Raw genomic sequence first — 12,848 nt, forward strand, 5'->3', positions numbered from 1 at the left:
TCTTTCTCTCTCTCTTTTTGCGCGGCCTACTCCGCAAGAATGTTAGCAGTTAGACTTATATAGCAGTTAGACTTATATACCGCTTCATAGGGCTTTCAGCCCTCTCTAAGTGGTTTACAGAGTCAGCATATCGCCCCCAACAACAATCCGGGTCCTCATTTCACCCACCTCGGAAGGATGGAAGGCTGAGTCAACCTTGAGCCAGTGAGATTTGAACAGCCGAACTGCAGAACTGCAGTCAGCTGAAGTAGTCTGCAGTGCTGCACTCTAACCACTGCGCCACCTCGGCTCCTCATGTTGTTGGACATCAGCCATCCTGAACTCCCAGAGAAACACGGGTGTTACAAACAATGACAGTCACTAAGGCCGTATGGATATAGGTTTGCGTGTGAGCATACGGAAAGAAATAAAGGATTTGAGATTTGATTGGCCCCCAACCCTCCTGGTCTGCCGGAAAGTGCTTAAGAGCCTGGCTGGTTGCCCAGGGTTGGGGATCAGGAAGTCGGGAAAGTTTAAGTGCTTTATCATTCCTTGGAGGTATTTCATTCTTGGCTGCAAGTTTGTTTCCTTTGGCTTAGGCTCTGGTCCATTGGATAGAGCTATGTATATTGTTGTCCATACCCTAAATTCTTCTCACCTGGGTCAGCCCTTTGGGTAGGCCACCATTACGAATCATGGCTCTCGGGAAGACCTGGCGCCTGCTTCATTAATCTTGCAAGTCAGCGCAATTCCAAAGATAAATAAATACATTGCTAAGTTCCTAGAAAGGCCGCAGAGAAGAGCAACAAAGATGATCAGGGATCGGGAGGCTAAATCGTAGGATGAATGATCGAGGGAAGTAGCTGCGTCTAGTCCAGTGATGGCGAAGCTTTTTGACAATGAGGGCCGAAACCGGAATGTGCGTGCGAACGCATGCAAATGCTGGAGCTACAGAAATTTGAATACCGCATGGCTGGTACACATATCCGCGCCAGCCATCTAGTCTTCAGATTTCTGGCATGCTCATGTGTGCCAGCCAGCTGGTCTTTGCGCATGCTGGAGCACTGGAAACCCGAATATCATGTGGCCAGCACATGCATGCACCCTGGCCAGCTGGTTTTGCAGTGCATGCATGAAGACCAGCGTGCCAGAAACCAGAAGAGCCAGCGCTGTCCGAAGACGTCTCCGTGGTCATGTGGCCGGCATGACTCAACGCCAAAGGCAGATGGAACGCTGTTCCCTTCCCACCAAAGGTGGTTCCTATTTTTCTACTTGCAATTTTACGTGCTTTCGAACTGCTAGGTTGGCAGAAGCTGGGAGAAGTCACGGGAGCTCACTCTGTTACGCAGCACTGGGGATTCGAACCGCTGATCTGCTGATCTTTCTGATTTGACAAGCTCAGCATCTCACCCGCTGAGCCACCCAAGTTTCCCAAGTTTCCCGTTGGTTTTCTTCTCCTAGGCAAAAAGACCCATGTCGACACAATCATTTACTTTTTCAAAACGCTGATTTACAGCTACAGCCATTGGTATCCCATTTACTATATTTCTCCGTTACCTAGAAGGGCAGATTATAATTATCCACATTGATTTGAGCAATTACAGAGCTTCGTTTTTATTAATCCTTTTTAAAAACTTACTAGGAAATAGTAAATGCTATATTGCTTGTTTACTATATAATTATGTTTTAGTAATGAGTTATGTCAGGCTGCATTAGGGTGGTGGAATTTAATTAAACATGGAAACAGCAGTAGAAAGGAATTTTTTTTTTAAAAAAATAAAAATTAAAGCCAAACTGTTAAAACATTCTGGATAAATAAATTTCTCTTATTAAAATGCCTCATCTACACACAGCCTCCAGTCCTGCTGTTACAGATATGTTCAACTTCAGTTCCATTAATATGATGGCTTAGGAAAGAGATCATGTTGACTTCATAAACCATCTTCATCTTCATAAACCATCTTCTGTTAGTTTAGGGTGCTTGACCATCTCAGAAATTTTGGTGGTCCACTGTTAAGCCAAGGCCTGCCTATCATGTATCTGGGCATCTAAGGGTAGAATCTTGATTTTCTCACCGCTGAACTGCATCTTTTGGGATAATCTGCCCATTCAGAAACAACACAGATTTATCTGCTTTGTTTCTTCCATCAATCACATTTCATTAATGGAAAGTTGTAGGGTTTCGGCTTGGAACTTTATAGATTTGCGCTTTGAATGGGGATGTGGGCCATTCCCTGCCTGATTCTCAGTGCCTTTCCTTAGAAGGGAGGGAAGGAGTAAAAAAAAGATTTGCCGGAGGCTTCCAACCTTAGATAACCTGAGAAACGTTGCCAGCATAAACAGCACGAGAGGCAGTGAACTTATGGATTTGGCTCAGTGGGTGGAATGACGCAAGAAGAGAGTTGAGTGGCAGGGCAGCCCCCGAGATCCTCCGAATGGCTGCAATAAATAATTTGGGGATATTCTAATGACACGAAGACGGGCATTTGAGTTGGAAAAATATTGGGCCATTATTGTTACTTTCTTATTTGTGGTGTGTTTGTGTGTGTGTGTCTGTGTCTGTGTGTATGCACGCGCATACGCGCATGGCTGTCAAAACTCCCAAAACAGGTCAAATAGCTCTAGGAAGGTCAGTCGTAAATTAGAACACTTGCTAAGCAACCGTCCATTAAGTGAGGACCACTTGGTTTGGTTTGCCTTAAGGGTTCAGAAAGCTGTATGGAATCTGAATGGAAGAAAGAAAGAAAGAAAGAAAGAAAGAAAGAAGGAAGGAAGGAAGGAAGGAAGGAAGGAAGGAAGGAAGGAAGGGGGGGTTAGAGTTTGCCTTTATTTGTATGCCCTTTTCCCTAAGGAAGAAAGGAAGGAAAAAAGGAAAGAAAGAAAGAAAGAAAGAAAGAAGGGAGGGAGGGAGGGAGGGAGGAAGGAAGGAGGGATTGAAAGTGAATGATATATAGTTGCATGGATGAATGGATAGATAGATACATGAAGGGAGAGAGAAAAGAAAGGAGAAAAGCCACATAACAAACAAGCAGTAGTAAAAAAATTTGAAACCCACCCCTGGTTGGTGTGTGTGTGTGTGTGTGTGTGTGTGTACGTACATGTGTGCGTGTGTGTACGTGTGTGTGTGTGTGTGTGTGTGTGTGTGTGAAGGCCTTCTAGAATCAGATGTCTCTTATCTTTAAATTTCTCAAACGTTCAAAATCTTTCAAGGACTATTTTCTTTTTTCCCCTTTTTTTTTTTAGACTTTTAAGGGCGAACAGACATTTTCTTATTATTTTTGTTTAAGCCAATGCTTATTTCTCTCTCTTTTTCAAATAAAATTGCAGCCACTATGAACAAGATCGAAACGCACTCAAGAGGAAGGAATGGGAGCGGAGAAATCAAGAAATCCAGCAAGATGAAGACCTCTTCGCATCCGGCTTTAACCTCTTTGGAGAACCATACAAGGTAAGGCAAATGCTGGGAGTTGACAAGTTTAACATGCGTTGAGTTGCATAAGCAACTCCTTCCTTCTGGTCTTCCTTGGTCCTCAAGCCCATGGAGAACATCAACCTGAAAGGAACAGGTAAAAAGCCCAGAAGGTGAGCTCTTTGAAAAATGGTTTTCTCCCACTTGAGTTCTTCACTGATGTTGGACACCCATGAGTATGAGTAGGTGACTTCCAAAGACCATTTCTGCAGTTTTATATTGATTGATTGATTGATTGAGACCATATACCATTCTGGAGAAATGGCTGTCCAGTCTCTTCTTGAAACGCTCCAAGCTGAACCTAATAATCAGGTTGAATATGTTGCTTGGACACATCAGGTTGGTGGTGTTTTGGTTGGCTTCCATAAAGATCTTGCTTTAGCGTAGATGTCTCCTCCCTGCAGATTAAAATGTGACCATCTCTGAGGTTTTTTTTTTTCATTTATGAACCAAACCATGTAGTTTGGACTACATCAGACAAAGACTTACTTCTGCTTCTTCCTTCTACTTGTCCTTGTGATAGCAAGATAGCCAGGCTAAATTGGATGCTTTCCCATTTCTTTCTTTTTTCTTCAGAAAGCCCAGTTATTTGAAAACCTGCAAAGGTATTGAGGTTCTTCAGAGAAGAATGTCCTGTCTTGCTAGCACCTGTCCAGCCTCTTTGCACAAGTGCTGCCTCAGCATTTCTGCAAGGCCGCCTGGAGAGGAGGAGAACAAGCGAACAAGTGTTTGGCCTCCAACTCCTCACTCCCCACCCCTCTTCCCTTGACACAATGGGTTCTCCTTGTGTCAAGTGAGGAGGGGGAGTGTGACAAAGCTGGTTTGGGCCATTGTTCATTGTGCATTGGGTTGACGAAGGTGGGCTCACCACAAAGACTTGATTCTTGGCTGAAATGGAATGTCCTTTTTTGGCCCCAAAAATGTCCTCCTTGAGCTTTTCTTTAAAAAGAAAAGAAACACAACCACCCATGTACACCAAACAAAAAACCGTTTCATCGTACTGTGTGATTCTTTGCTCTACACCAGTGTTTCTCAACCTTAGCAGCTTGAAGATGTCCGGACTTCAACTCCCAGAATTCCCCAGCCAGCGAATGCTGGCTGGGGAATTCTGGAAGTTGAAGTCCGGACATCTTCAAGTTGCCAAGGTTGAGAAACACTGCTCTACACAATAGATTAAATTTCCAAAGATTTGCTTCAAATATTTAGAAAGGAAACATTTCCTTTTTTAAATGACATACAAATATCATGTTTCCATCTCCAATCCACTCCCGACTTCTCCATTCCAAAACTTTGCACTCCAACCGAAACATTGTGGTGCAAACGATATACAACTCCCGACAAAAGGATTATTGTATCAGTGGGGTTTTTTTTTTCATGCAACTTATGAACTGACTACAGAAACATCAGTTCCTGTAGTCTACTCACGAGGAGCATGAGTAGTGAGTAGCCAGATTACAGATGGGCGATCTCGTCATTTCTCCTTTATCTGGAGAGATCGTGTCAGCCAGAGATAACTGTCCAGCTGCTGATCTCTATCACAAAACTCCTTCAGGGACATCCATGAATCCTCACCAGAATGCCGAAGGGGGTTGAATTGTTTTACAGCTAGACATTATTCTCTAGCATCTTGAAAGAAGATAGCAATAGCACTTAGACTTATATGCAGCTTCACAGTGCTTTACAACCCACTGTATATGGAGATTCTCAACCATCCAGGTCATGGTTATCCCAAAAGTGCTTTTTCAAGAGACAACTGGACTTTCTTGTTTTTTCTTTTACTTCTCATCCAAGAAGTTTCTTCAGCTCTGACAGGATTCTATTCCCCACCATCCTTCTAGAGCAGAAGAAGCTTTTTGGATGAGAAAGCGAAACGTCTTCAAAGAAAAAAACAGAAAGTCCAGTTGCCTCCTGAAAAAGCACCTTTGGGACAACCATGACCTGGAGGACTGAGAATCTCTGCAGACGTTTAGCTATGCAATTTGGGATGAAGACCCTTGGAATGGTGTGGGAGGAGGAATGAATTTCCAGAGAGAAAAAATGCAGACTACAAGGAACCAGTTGCACCACTCAGGTGACCCTGAGGACACAGAGAAACCTCCAGTGGCCTCAACGACCCTCTAAAAGGATGCAAATAACCAGCTGTCTGCAGGGAATATAAATTCTTCCATTCTCCACTATCCCGTCAGAGCTGAAGAAGCTTCCAGGATGAGAAGCAAAACATCTTCAAAGAAAAAACCAGAAAGTCCAGTTGCCTCCTGAAATAAGCACCTTTGGGTCTAATTAACTTGTTTTCCTTGTTTACAAGAACAAACAACCATGCATTTTGATCAGACCTGGAGGAACCTATTTATCTGAGGAATCATGTATCAAATAATTTTTGGAAGACTGGTTTCCTTTTTTCTTCCACCGATTCTCAGAACTGGAGTTTCTTCTGGTAAACAATCATCTTCCTTTTTATTCTGGCCTAGGCTTCCCCAGAAAGCATGAAGCAGATTCCTTTCCAACAAAACCCCTTTTATTACATATATGTGAATTCCTCTCATTCACCTTCAGCCAAGGCCTGGCAAACAGTCATTCAATGGAATATTTATGACCACAGAGCTTATCTGTCTTGGAAAGCTGCCCTGTAAATATTTTCCCAATGAGGAGCTGTGCAAGGAAAGTCTGGGCACAGAGTCTCTGAGATTCACGGACAGATCTTCACACTCCTGAAACGAATCTAATGAACGAATGAACGAATGGTTTCCTGCAAAAGCCCCCTCCCCTTTCGCTCCTCCTTTATTTCCTATGGGAGGGGACAATCACCTTCCACCTGTGGCTTTACTCCCAAGTTGACCCTGATTTCTGAGTTGTTCTTTTCTTCTGGCAGCTCTGCACATGAGCACACTGGGAACAGGCTCCAGCTGTTCCTCTGCCTCACTGCTGTCTAGCTCTGAAGGCAGCTGAGAACAGCCAGATGGCTCTGGGCCCCTCTCTGCCTCTGACGCAGAGCTCTCATCAGAGCCTTCCCCAGACTCCAGGACTGGCCCAGGTTCCTCCCCAGCCTCCTCAAAGTCTACTCTGCTGCCAAGCTCTACTGGCTGCTGGTGGGCCACAACACTTTCACCGTGTTGTACCAGGTGTAGTTTCTTTGCTCATCAGAACACTCACCCTGTGCTACAGGTATAAACTGAAGACCAATGCCCCGTCTTTTAAATGGCCTTTCAGAAAAGGAGAGGGTGGGGGGGAAAGAGATGCCTCAGATAAAAATCTAGGAAATTGAGCAAGAAGTACAGAGGGGATGAAAACACAATAATGCCAAAAGTGAGTCAGAATTTGCCTAATAATTGCCGTGCTTTACAGAAAGTGACTGTGAATCATTGATTTGCAAAAATACATGCTGTGTAGTTCCAGAAAATAAAAGCGACTGAATTTTGCAAATACAGCTGATAACTGTATTTATATCTCTCTTTGATTCTTAAAAAAAAAAGGAGGCTCTCCTGAATGCTCATTTTGAAAGAAATTACGAAGTAACCAAGCTGGACGCAGGCCAAAAAAAAGCCCCCAGCATCACAATCTTTAGTAGTCCGGGGCAACTCAGAACAATACAGAAAAGGACACTTGAAACTGCTATTCATCACAATGCGGGAGCAGAAGTTGGTTGGCAATTACTTTGACCCCCCACTGTTTTTTACAGGCTAGAGAGCTCTGCACCGCTTCCCAGCAATTCTCCCTTCCTTCTTAGTTGATAACTGAAAAGGTTCTCGGTGAACTAGTAGGCAGCCCTTACCCATTGGGGAGCAGGGGATGACTTGAACCAGCCAGGCTGATTGGCTGGTTGAAGCTGGGGACAACATGGCATGTTCGATAGAATAGAATAGAATAGAATAGAATAGAATAGAATAGAATAGAGTGGGGTGGGGTGTTATGGAGTAGGGTAGGGTAGGCAGGGTAGGGTAGGGTAGGGTAGGATAAGCTAGGCTAGGGTAGAATAGGAATAGGATAGAATAGGATAGAATAGAATAAAATAGAACAGGAACAGGAGTAGAGTAGAGTAGAGTAGGAGACATAATGGAACGGAATGGAATAGATCAGAATATAGAGTAGAGTAGAGTAGAGTAGAGTAGAGTAGAGTAGAGTAGAGTAGGAGACAGAATGGAATGGAATGGAATAGATCAGAATATAGAGTAGAGTAGAGTAGAGTAGAGTAGAGTAGAGTAGAGTAGAGTAGAGTAGAGTAGAGTAGAGTAGAGTAGGAGACAGAATGGAACAGAATGGAATAGATCAGAATATAGAGTAGAGTAGAGTAGAGTAGAGTAGAGTGGAGTGGAGTGGAGTGGAGTGGAGTGGAGTGGAGTGGAGTGGAGTGGAATGGAATGGAATGGAATGGAATACTTTATTGGCCAAGTGTGATTGAACTCACAAGGAATTTGTCTTTGGTGCAGATGCTTTCAATGTACATAAAAAGACAAGATACATTCAACAAGAATCATAAGGTACAATACTTAATGATAGTCGTAGGGTGCAAATAAGCAATCAGGAAACAATCAATCAGTGAGTGACATCTCCACTTTTAAACATCAAGTCCACCCCCCCCAACCAGTCAAACTGCCATCTTCCTGGTGATCCACCACCAAAGACTATGTCCCGAAGCCATAGTAATAGAGAGAGAAAGAAGCTGATTTATTACTGCATTTTAATCCCCTTTTTTGCATAGAGGCCAAAGAGTTTAGGGTGGTCCCCCCCTAAACCTGGTTATGCCTAAGTGGATGAAAGTGTCTGCCCAAGTCAACCATCCAGCTTCCGTAATGGAATGGAAACTTGAACTCGCGTCTTTTTGGCCTTGTCAGATGTGAATGATCAGTTTCATGGGTGAAGGTCTAATTGAACTGGTTTATTGCTGAAAGCTTATGTACAGGAATCTTCTCAACTAATGGGTAGCAGGGGACCCTTATGTGCTCTGGAGTTAGATAAGGGTCCACGGAATAAAAGGGAGGTTGGACTTTGTGACTATGGAGGGATTCTAGGCTGATTGCCTTTTTTTAAAACTCCGCTCCCTGATTCTGGCATTCCTTCCCCAATCTTGGTCCAATGTCAGGCTTCCAAATAGCCTCCAAAATTAAATCAGAGTCCGGGGCAAAGGATTCCTCAAAGTTCCAATTTATTAAAAGAGCCATGTTGGCACATTTGGGAAAACCCAAATCTGAAAGCTTCCCAGGTTTCCCCACCCAGTTGAAAGTTGCCCCAACACCCACAAGTCCATCCCATGGTCCAATCTTCCACTGCCAGGAAGGCAGAGTGCACCCATCCAGTTCCGGCCAGGTGCAGAGACAAAGGATGACCTTGAGTTTCTAAGAAGAATGTTGTTATGGCTACATATCACCCAACTCCATATAATCCCCCCTCCCATTTTACCACAGTAGGAAATGAATAGTAGAAAGTGTGGTCCAAGAGAAAAGATGGTGTACAGGCCTGACATCCAGCTCTTTCACCATCTCCACCACTTGCATACTCATTGTCATGACTAATGTTACTAGGAGGAGAAAAGCATCATGGCATTCACCCTGAGATCACTAACAGGTGCCCTTTTCAAGTAACCTCTGAACCTTTGAAGGCACTGCCAAGAACCTCTTGGGCAGGTTTTCTTCTGGGGTCTTCCTCTCATTTGTGATGGCAAATATCAGCCATTTCCTGAACAAGCTTTAATGAATGGTCTCTTCCAGGTTTTATTTGCAACTCTGTTTTTATGACTGCAGCAGGATTTTAATACATAAAACCAGGGCTTGTTTCATGAATGTTGGTTGGGTTGACATGACTTTGTGTGTGATTTTATTCTTGTAAGACACTCTTGGAGATATTTTTGGTCCACAACATTGACTTAGAAATATATCAGATAAATAAAGGCTTAAGAATATGCCAATCATGGCTTGGAGGATTTGGAAGACATTTCTTAACACCCATCAATGAACTTAAGGAGAAAGCAAAGATTTCAAGAAATGGAGTCCTTTTTAGAAGGCCAGGAGTGTCCAACCTTGGCAACTTGAGGACCTGTAGACTTCAGCTCCCAGCATGTTTTGCTGGGGAATTCTAGGAGTTGAAGTCCACAAGTCTTAAAAGTTGCGAAGGTTGGGCATCCCTGATTGAGATATTATGGGCTGAGAAAAAGGCAGGTCTCCTTCTTTCTCACCTTGTCCCATCTCTGTTCATGGGTCACCTTTCTTAACCCTGGTTTCTTTTGATGTTTTAGACCAGCAAAGGGGACGCTCTTGCCAACCGTGTGCAGAACACGTTGGGGAACTACGATGAGATGAAGGACCTGCTCACCAACCATTCCAACCAGAGCCACCTTGTCGGCATCCCAAAGAATCCTGTGCCACAAACCCCGGTAGACAAAAATGAGCCGAGTTTTTTCCCCGAGCAAAGGAACCGGATGAGTGGAAACACCTCCACGTCGATGCCTCCCCCACCTTCCCTGTCATCCAATCCAAGTTTGCTGAATGGCCACCAAAGCAGCAGGAAATCCCGGACGGATTGGTCCCGTGGCAACCACAGCTCTAGTGGGGGCCCGTCGAACCAACCCAGTAGCCAGTCCAATCGGACCAAACATAGCTCTTCCCATGAGCCCACCCAAGGCCGATATGAGGACCTCTATCCCTGCCAGAATGAGCCGCAGAAAACCGGAGGAGGGGAGGAACTCAACACCCCTCCTTCATCTTCACATTCAAGGAGACACAATCACTCCAAGTCCACAGCGGCCGAGCACTCCTACAAGGAGACCACCCACTCCAAGTCTCCAGTGGATCTTGACTTTCTGAGCCACGGATCTCCTCTTCCTTCCACGTCTTTGCTATCCGCCGCTAACAATCTTTCCAACCAGAACTTTCCTCCTGGACTCCACTGTAAAAGCAGTATGACCCAGCAGAAGCCCACTGCTTACGTTAGGCCCATGGATGGCCAGGATCAAGTCCCGATTGACTCCCCAGAACTAAAACCACCCCTAGAAACTGAGGGGGTGTATGGAAACCAATCCTTTGGAAGTCTACTGGAAGGGAAAACCACCGGATCCAGTTCTAAGAATAAACTACCAAAGCTTACCATTCCTCAGATGAATGAAGTAAGTGTTAGCTTTTCTTTCTTTCTCTTTTCTTTCTTTCTTTCATCTTCCCTCCTTCCTTTTTTCTTTCTCTCTTTCTCTTTCTTTCTCTTTCTTTTCTTTCCTTCCTTCCTTCCCTCCCTCTCCCCCACTCTCTCTCTTGCCCAGTATTCTTATCTTTCTGATCTATCATATTTTGTATTTGTTTCCTTGGATTTAAAGGACAAAAACAAGTGCAAAGCACATCTCCAGTTTTGATTGATTTATTGCCAATGTATTGGTGGGTTTATCCAGTCTCTGGTTTGTTCTGTCATCAGCTGTTGTTGTCCCAAAGGTGGGTTTTTTTTCAAGCGGCAACTGGACTTTGTTTATCCTTGAAGACGTTTCATTTTTCATCCAAGAAGCTTCTTCGGTTCTTTTTCAGAACTCGAGAAGCTTCTTGGATGAGAAGCAAAACTTCTTCAGGGAAAAAACAAAGTCCAGTTGCCTTTTGAAGAAAGCATCTTCGGGACAACCATGACCTGGATGATTGAGAGCCTCCATGGGCAACCCACTGTCATTCTTCCTTCCTTCTCTGTTGGCCCTAATTGCAGTTTTCTTCAAAAGAATAACACAAGTGTCTTTGTGGGGAAGGTGGTTTATAAAACACATACACACACAGCCGTCCTCGCATGTTCTGGCCTTGATCCAGATGGGGTCACTGTGGCCTTTCCACAGGATAAAATTGCGTGCCGATTTGGCAGAAGTTGGATCCTTGGAAGTTGAGTCAACTTAGCAATGACAGAGGTGCACAACAGAACTGTTGGTGGTTGATTTCTTTGCTCTTCAAAGTGACTTTCCTTTCACTAACTTTCATGATTCATAGCCGGCATGACTTTTCAGAACCTCGTTCTGAGCGTTGGCAAGAAAGGAAAGCGGGGAGGACAGAGGTGGCCCAAAGTGAAAGAATAGACTTGAACCATTTGTAGTATAGGCTGTGGCAAAACCCAAGACGTTGGCTTCGGCTTTAGATCCAGGGGGAAACAAAACGTTCGTGCAGAACCAATGAATACCTTGCTTTCCACCAAAAGGTAAGACCTACCTGTGATTGTGGACGGCCGGAGAATTAATGGGGAACCAGGGCCTTATGAAGGTGCGTTTCTTTCCATTTGCAAATATCACAGGGGGTTTGACCTTACGTCAATCTGTTGCCTCTCTGAAAAGGAAAAATAAATAAAGACAAGGGATTAGAGATGCTCAAGAAGCTTGTGACATTATGGGTCATCTGCACATGCTTTCAAAAATCGACCTACACTAATGTCTCAAAGACCTTGCTAGATATAAGTTAAAAAGAAGGTTGTGGTTGTGGAGCTTGTTGTTTAGTTTTGCATTGTCCTCTCTCTCTCTCTCTCTCTCTCTCTCTCTCTCTCTCTCTCTCTCTCTCTCTCTCTCTCTCTCTCTCTCTCTCTCTCCTCCCTCCCTCCCTCCCTCCCTCCCTCCCTCCCTCTCCCTCCCCCCCCCCCTCTCTGTTTGACTGTACACTATATCTTAGTCTTAATCCTAAGAGGCTTTGTTGGCAATCAGTGTACTTGGCTTTCTAATTAAAGATAGCATTTCTTTTTGGTGGTTGTTGTGAAGGCAGAAATAGGATTTGTGACATGAATGGGATTAGAAATACTGAATGAATAGACAACTTGGAGAACAAAAAAATATGAAATGTTTTGTGAAATATAGCAACGCTTTGTAGCTCTTTGGGGGAGAAGCTGAGAACTGACTGACCTGGTGTATTTTTACTCACAAACAACCCCCACTGGAGCATCTTTAGGAGACAGTTGCCTAGGGGGCATCCATTGGGGGACAATGCGTGATTCCATTCCGATTTGGGAACAGGCTTTTGGCATCTGGGCAGAAACTTCTCATCCTTTCGAGTGAGCTCAGAGGGGCTGGCTTTGATTTGGTGATTCCAATTGATATTTGGATGTGGGAAATTTAATTCCCCAATTGGATGGGGTTTGCCTTTCAATCCTGCCTTGGTTGGGAAACATTTGCACAATTCCAAGGGCTGCTGAAGGATCCCTGATGGTCACGCTCAGAGGTCAACATAGGCAATTCTTCTTCCAGCTTAGGACAATACAAATAAAAACTTGCCAAGATGTAGATAGATTTTTTTCCCCCCTAGGAAGTTGGACTGCAGTGGGGCAAATCCTGGTATTTCCTCATATCTGCCCAGATTTCCTTTCCTTTCCCTTCTCAATAGTCTTTCTTTCCTCTTTCCTTCCCCTTTCCCTTCCCTCTTCCCTTTTCTTTTCCTGTCCTTTCTTTCCCTTCCTTTTCCTTCCCTTCCTTTTT

At 44.2% G+C, this 12,848-nt stretch overlaps 1 protein-coding gene across 1 annotated transcript in view; it reads left to right on the forward strand.

Annotated features, from left to right (window-relative positions):
• The first annotated feature begins 912 nt into the window (after positions 1 to 912).
• Positions 913 to 12,848, forward strand: part of AFF2 (AF4/FMR2 family member 2) — a 190,048-nt gene continuing 178,112 nt past the window's right edge. Inside the window, exons 1-4 of the mRNA XM_032228561.1 lie at positions 913 to 955; positions 1,441 to 1,507; positions 3,307 to 3,427; positions 9,675 to 10,541. Of these exons, the coding sequence (XP_032084452.1) occupies positions 913 to 955; positions 1,441 to 1,507; positions 3,307 to 3,427; positions 9,675 to 10,541 (1,098 nt within the window). The remainder of the gene's footprint in view (positions 956 to 1,440; positions 1,508 to 3,306; positions 3,428 to 9,674; positions 10,542 to 12,848) is intronic.

This window comes from Thamnophis elegans, chromosome 12 (assembly GCF_009769535.1).
Source record: "Thamnophis elegans isolate rThaEle1 chromosome 12, rThaEle1.pri, whole genome shotgun sequence".
Lineage (NCBI taxonomy): Eukaryota > Metazoa > Chordata > Lepidosauria > Squamata > Colubridae > Thamnophis > Thamnophis elegans.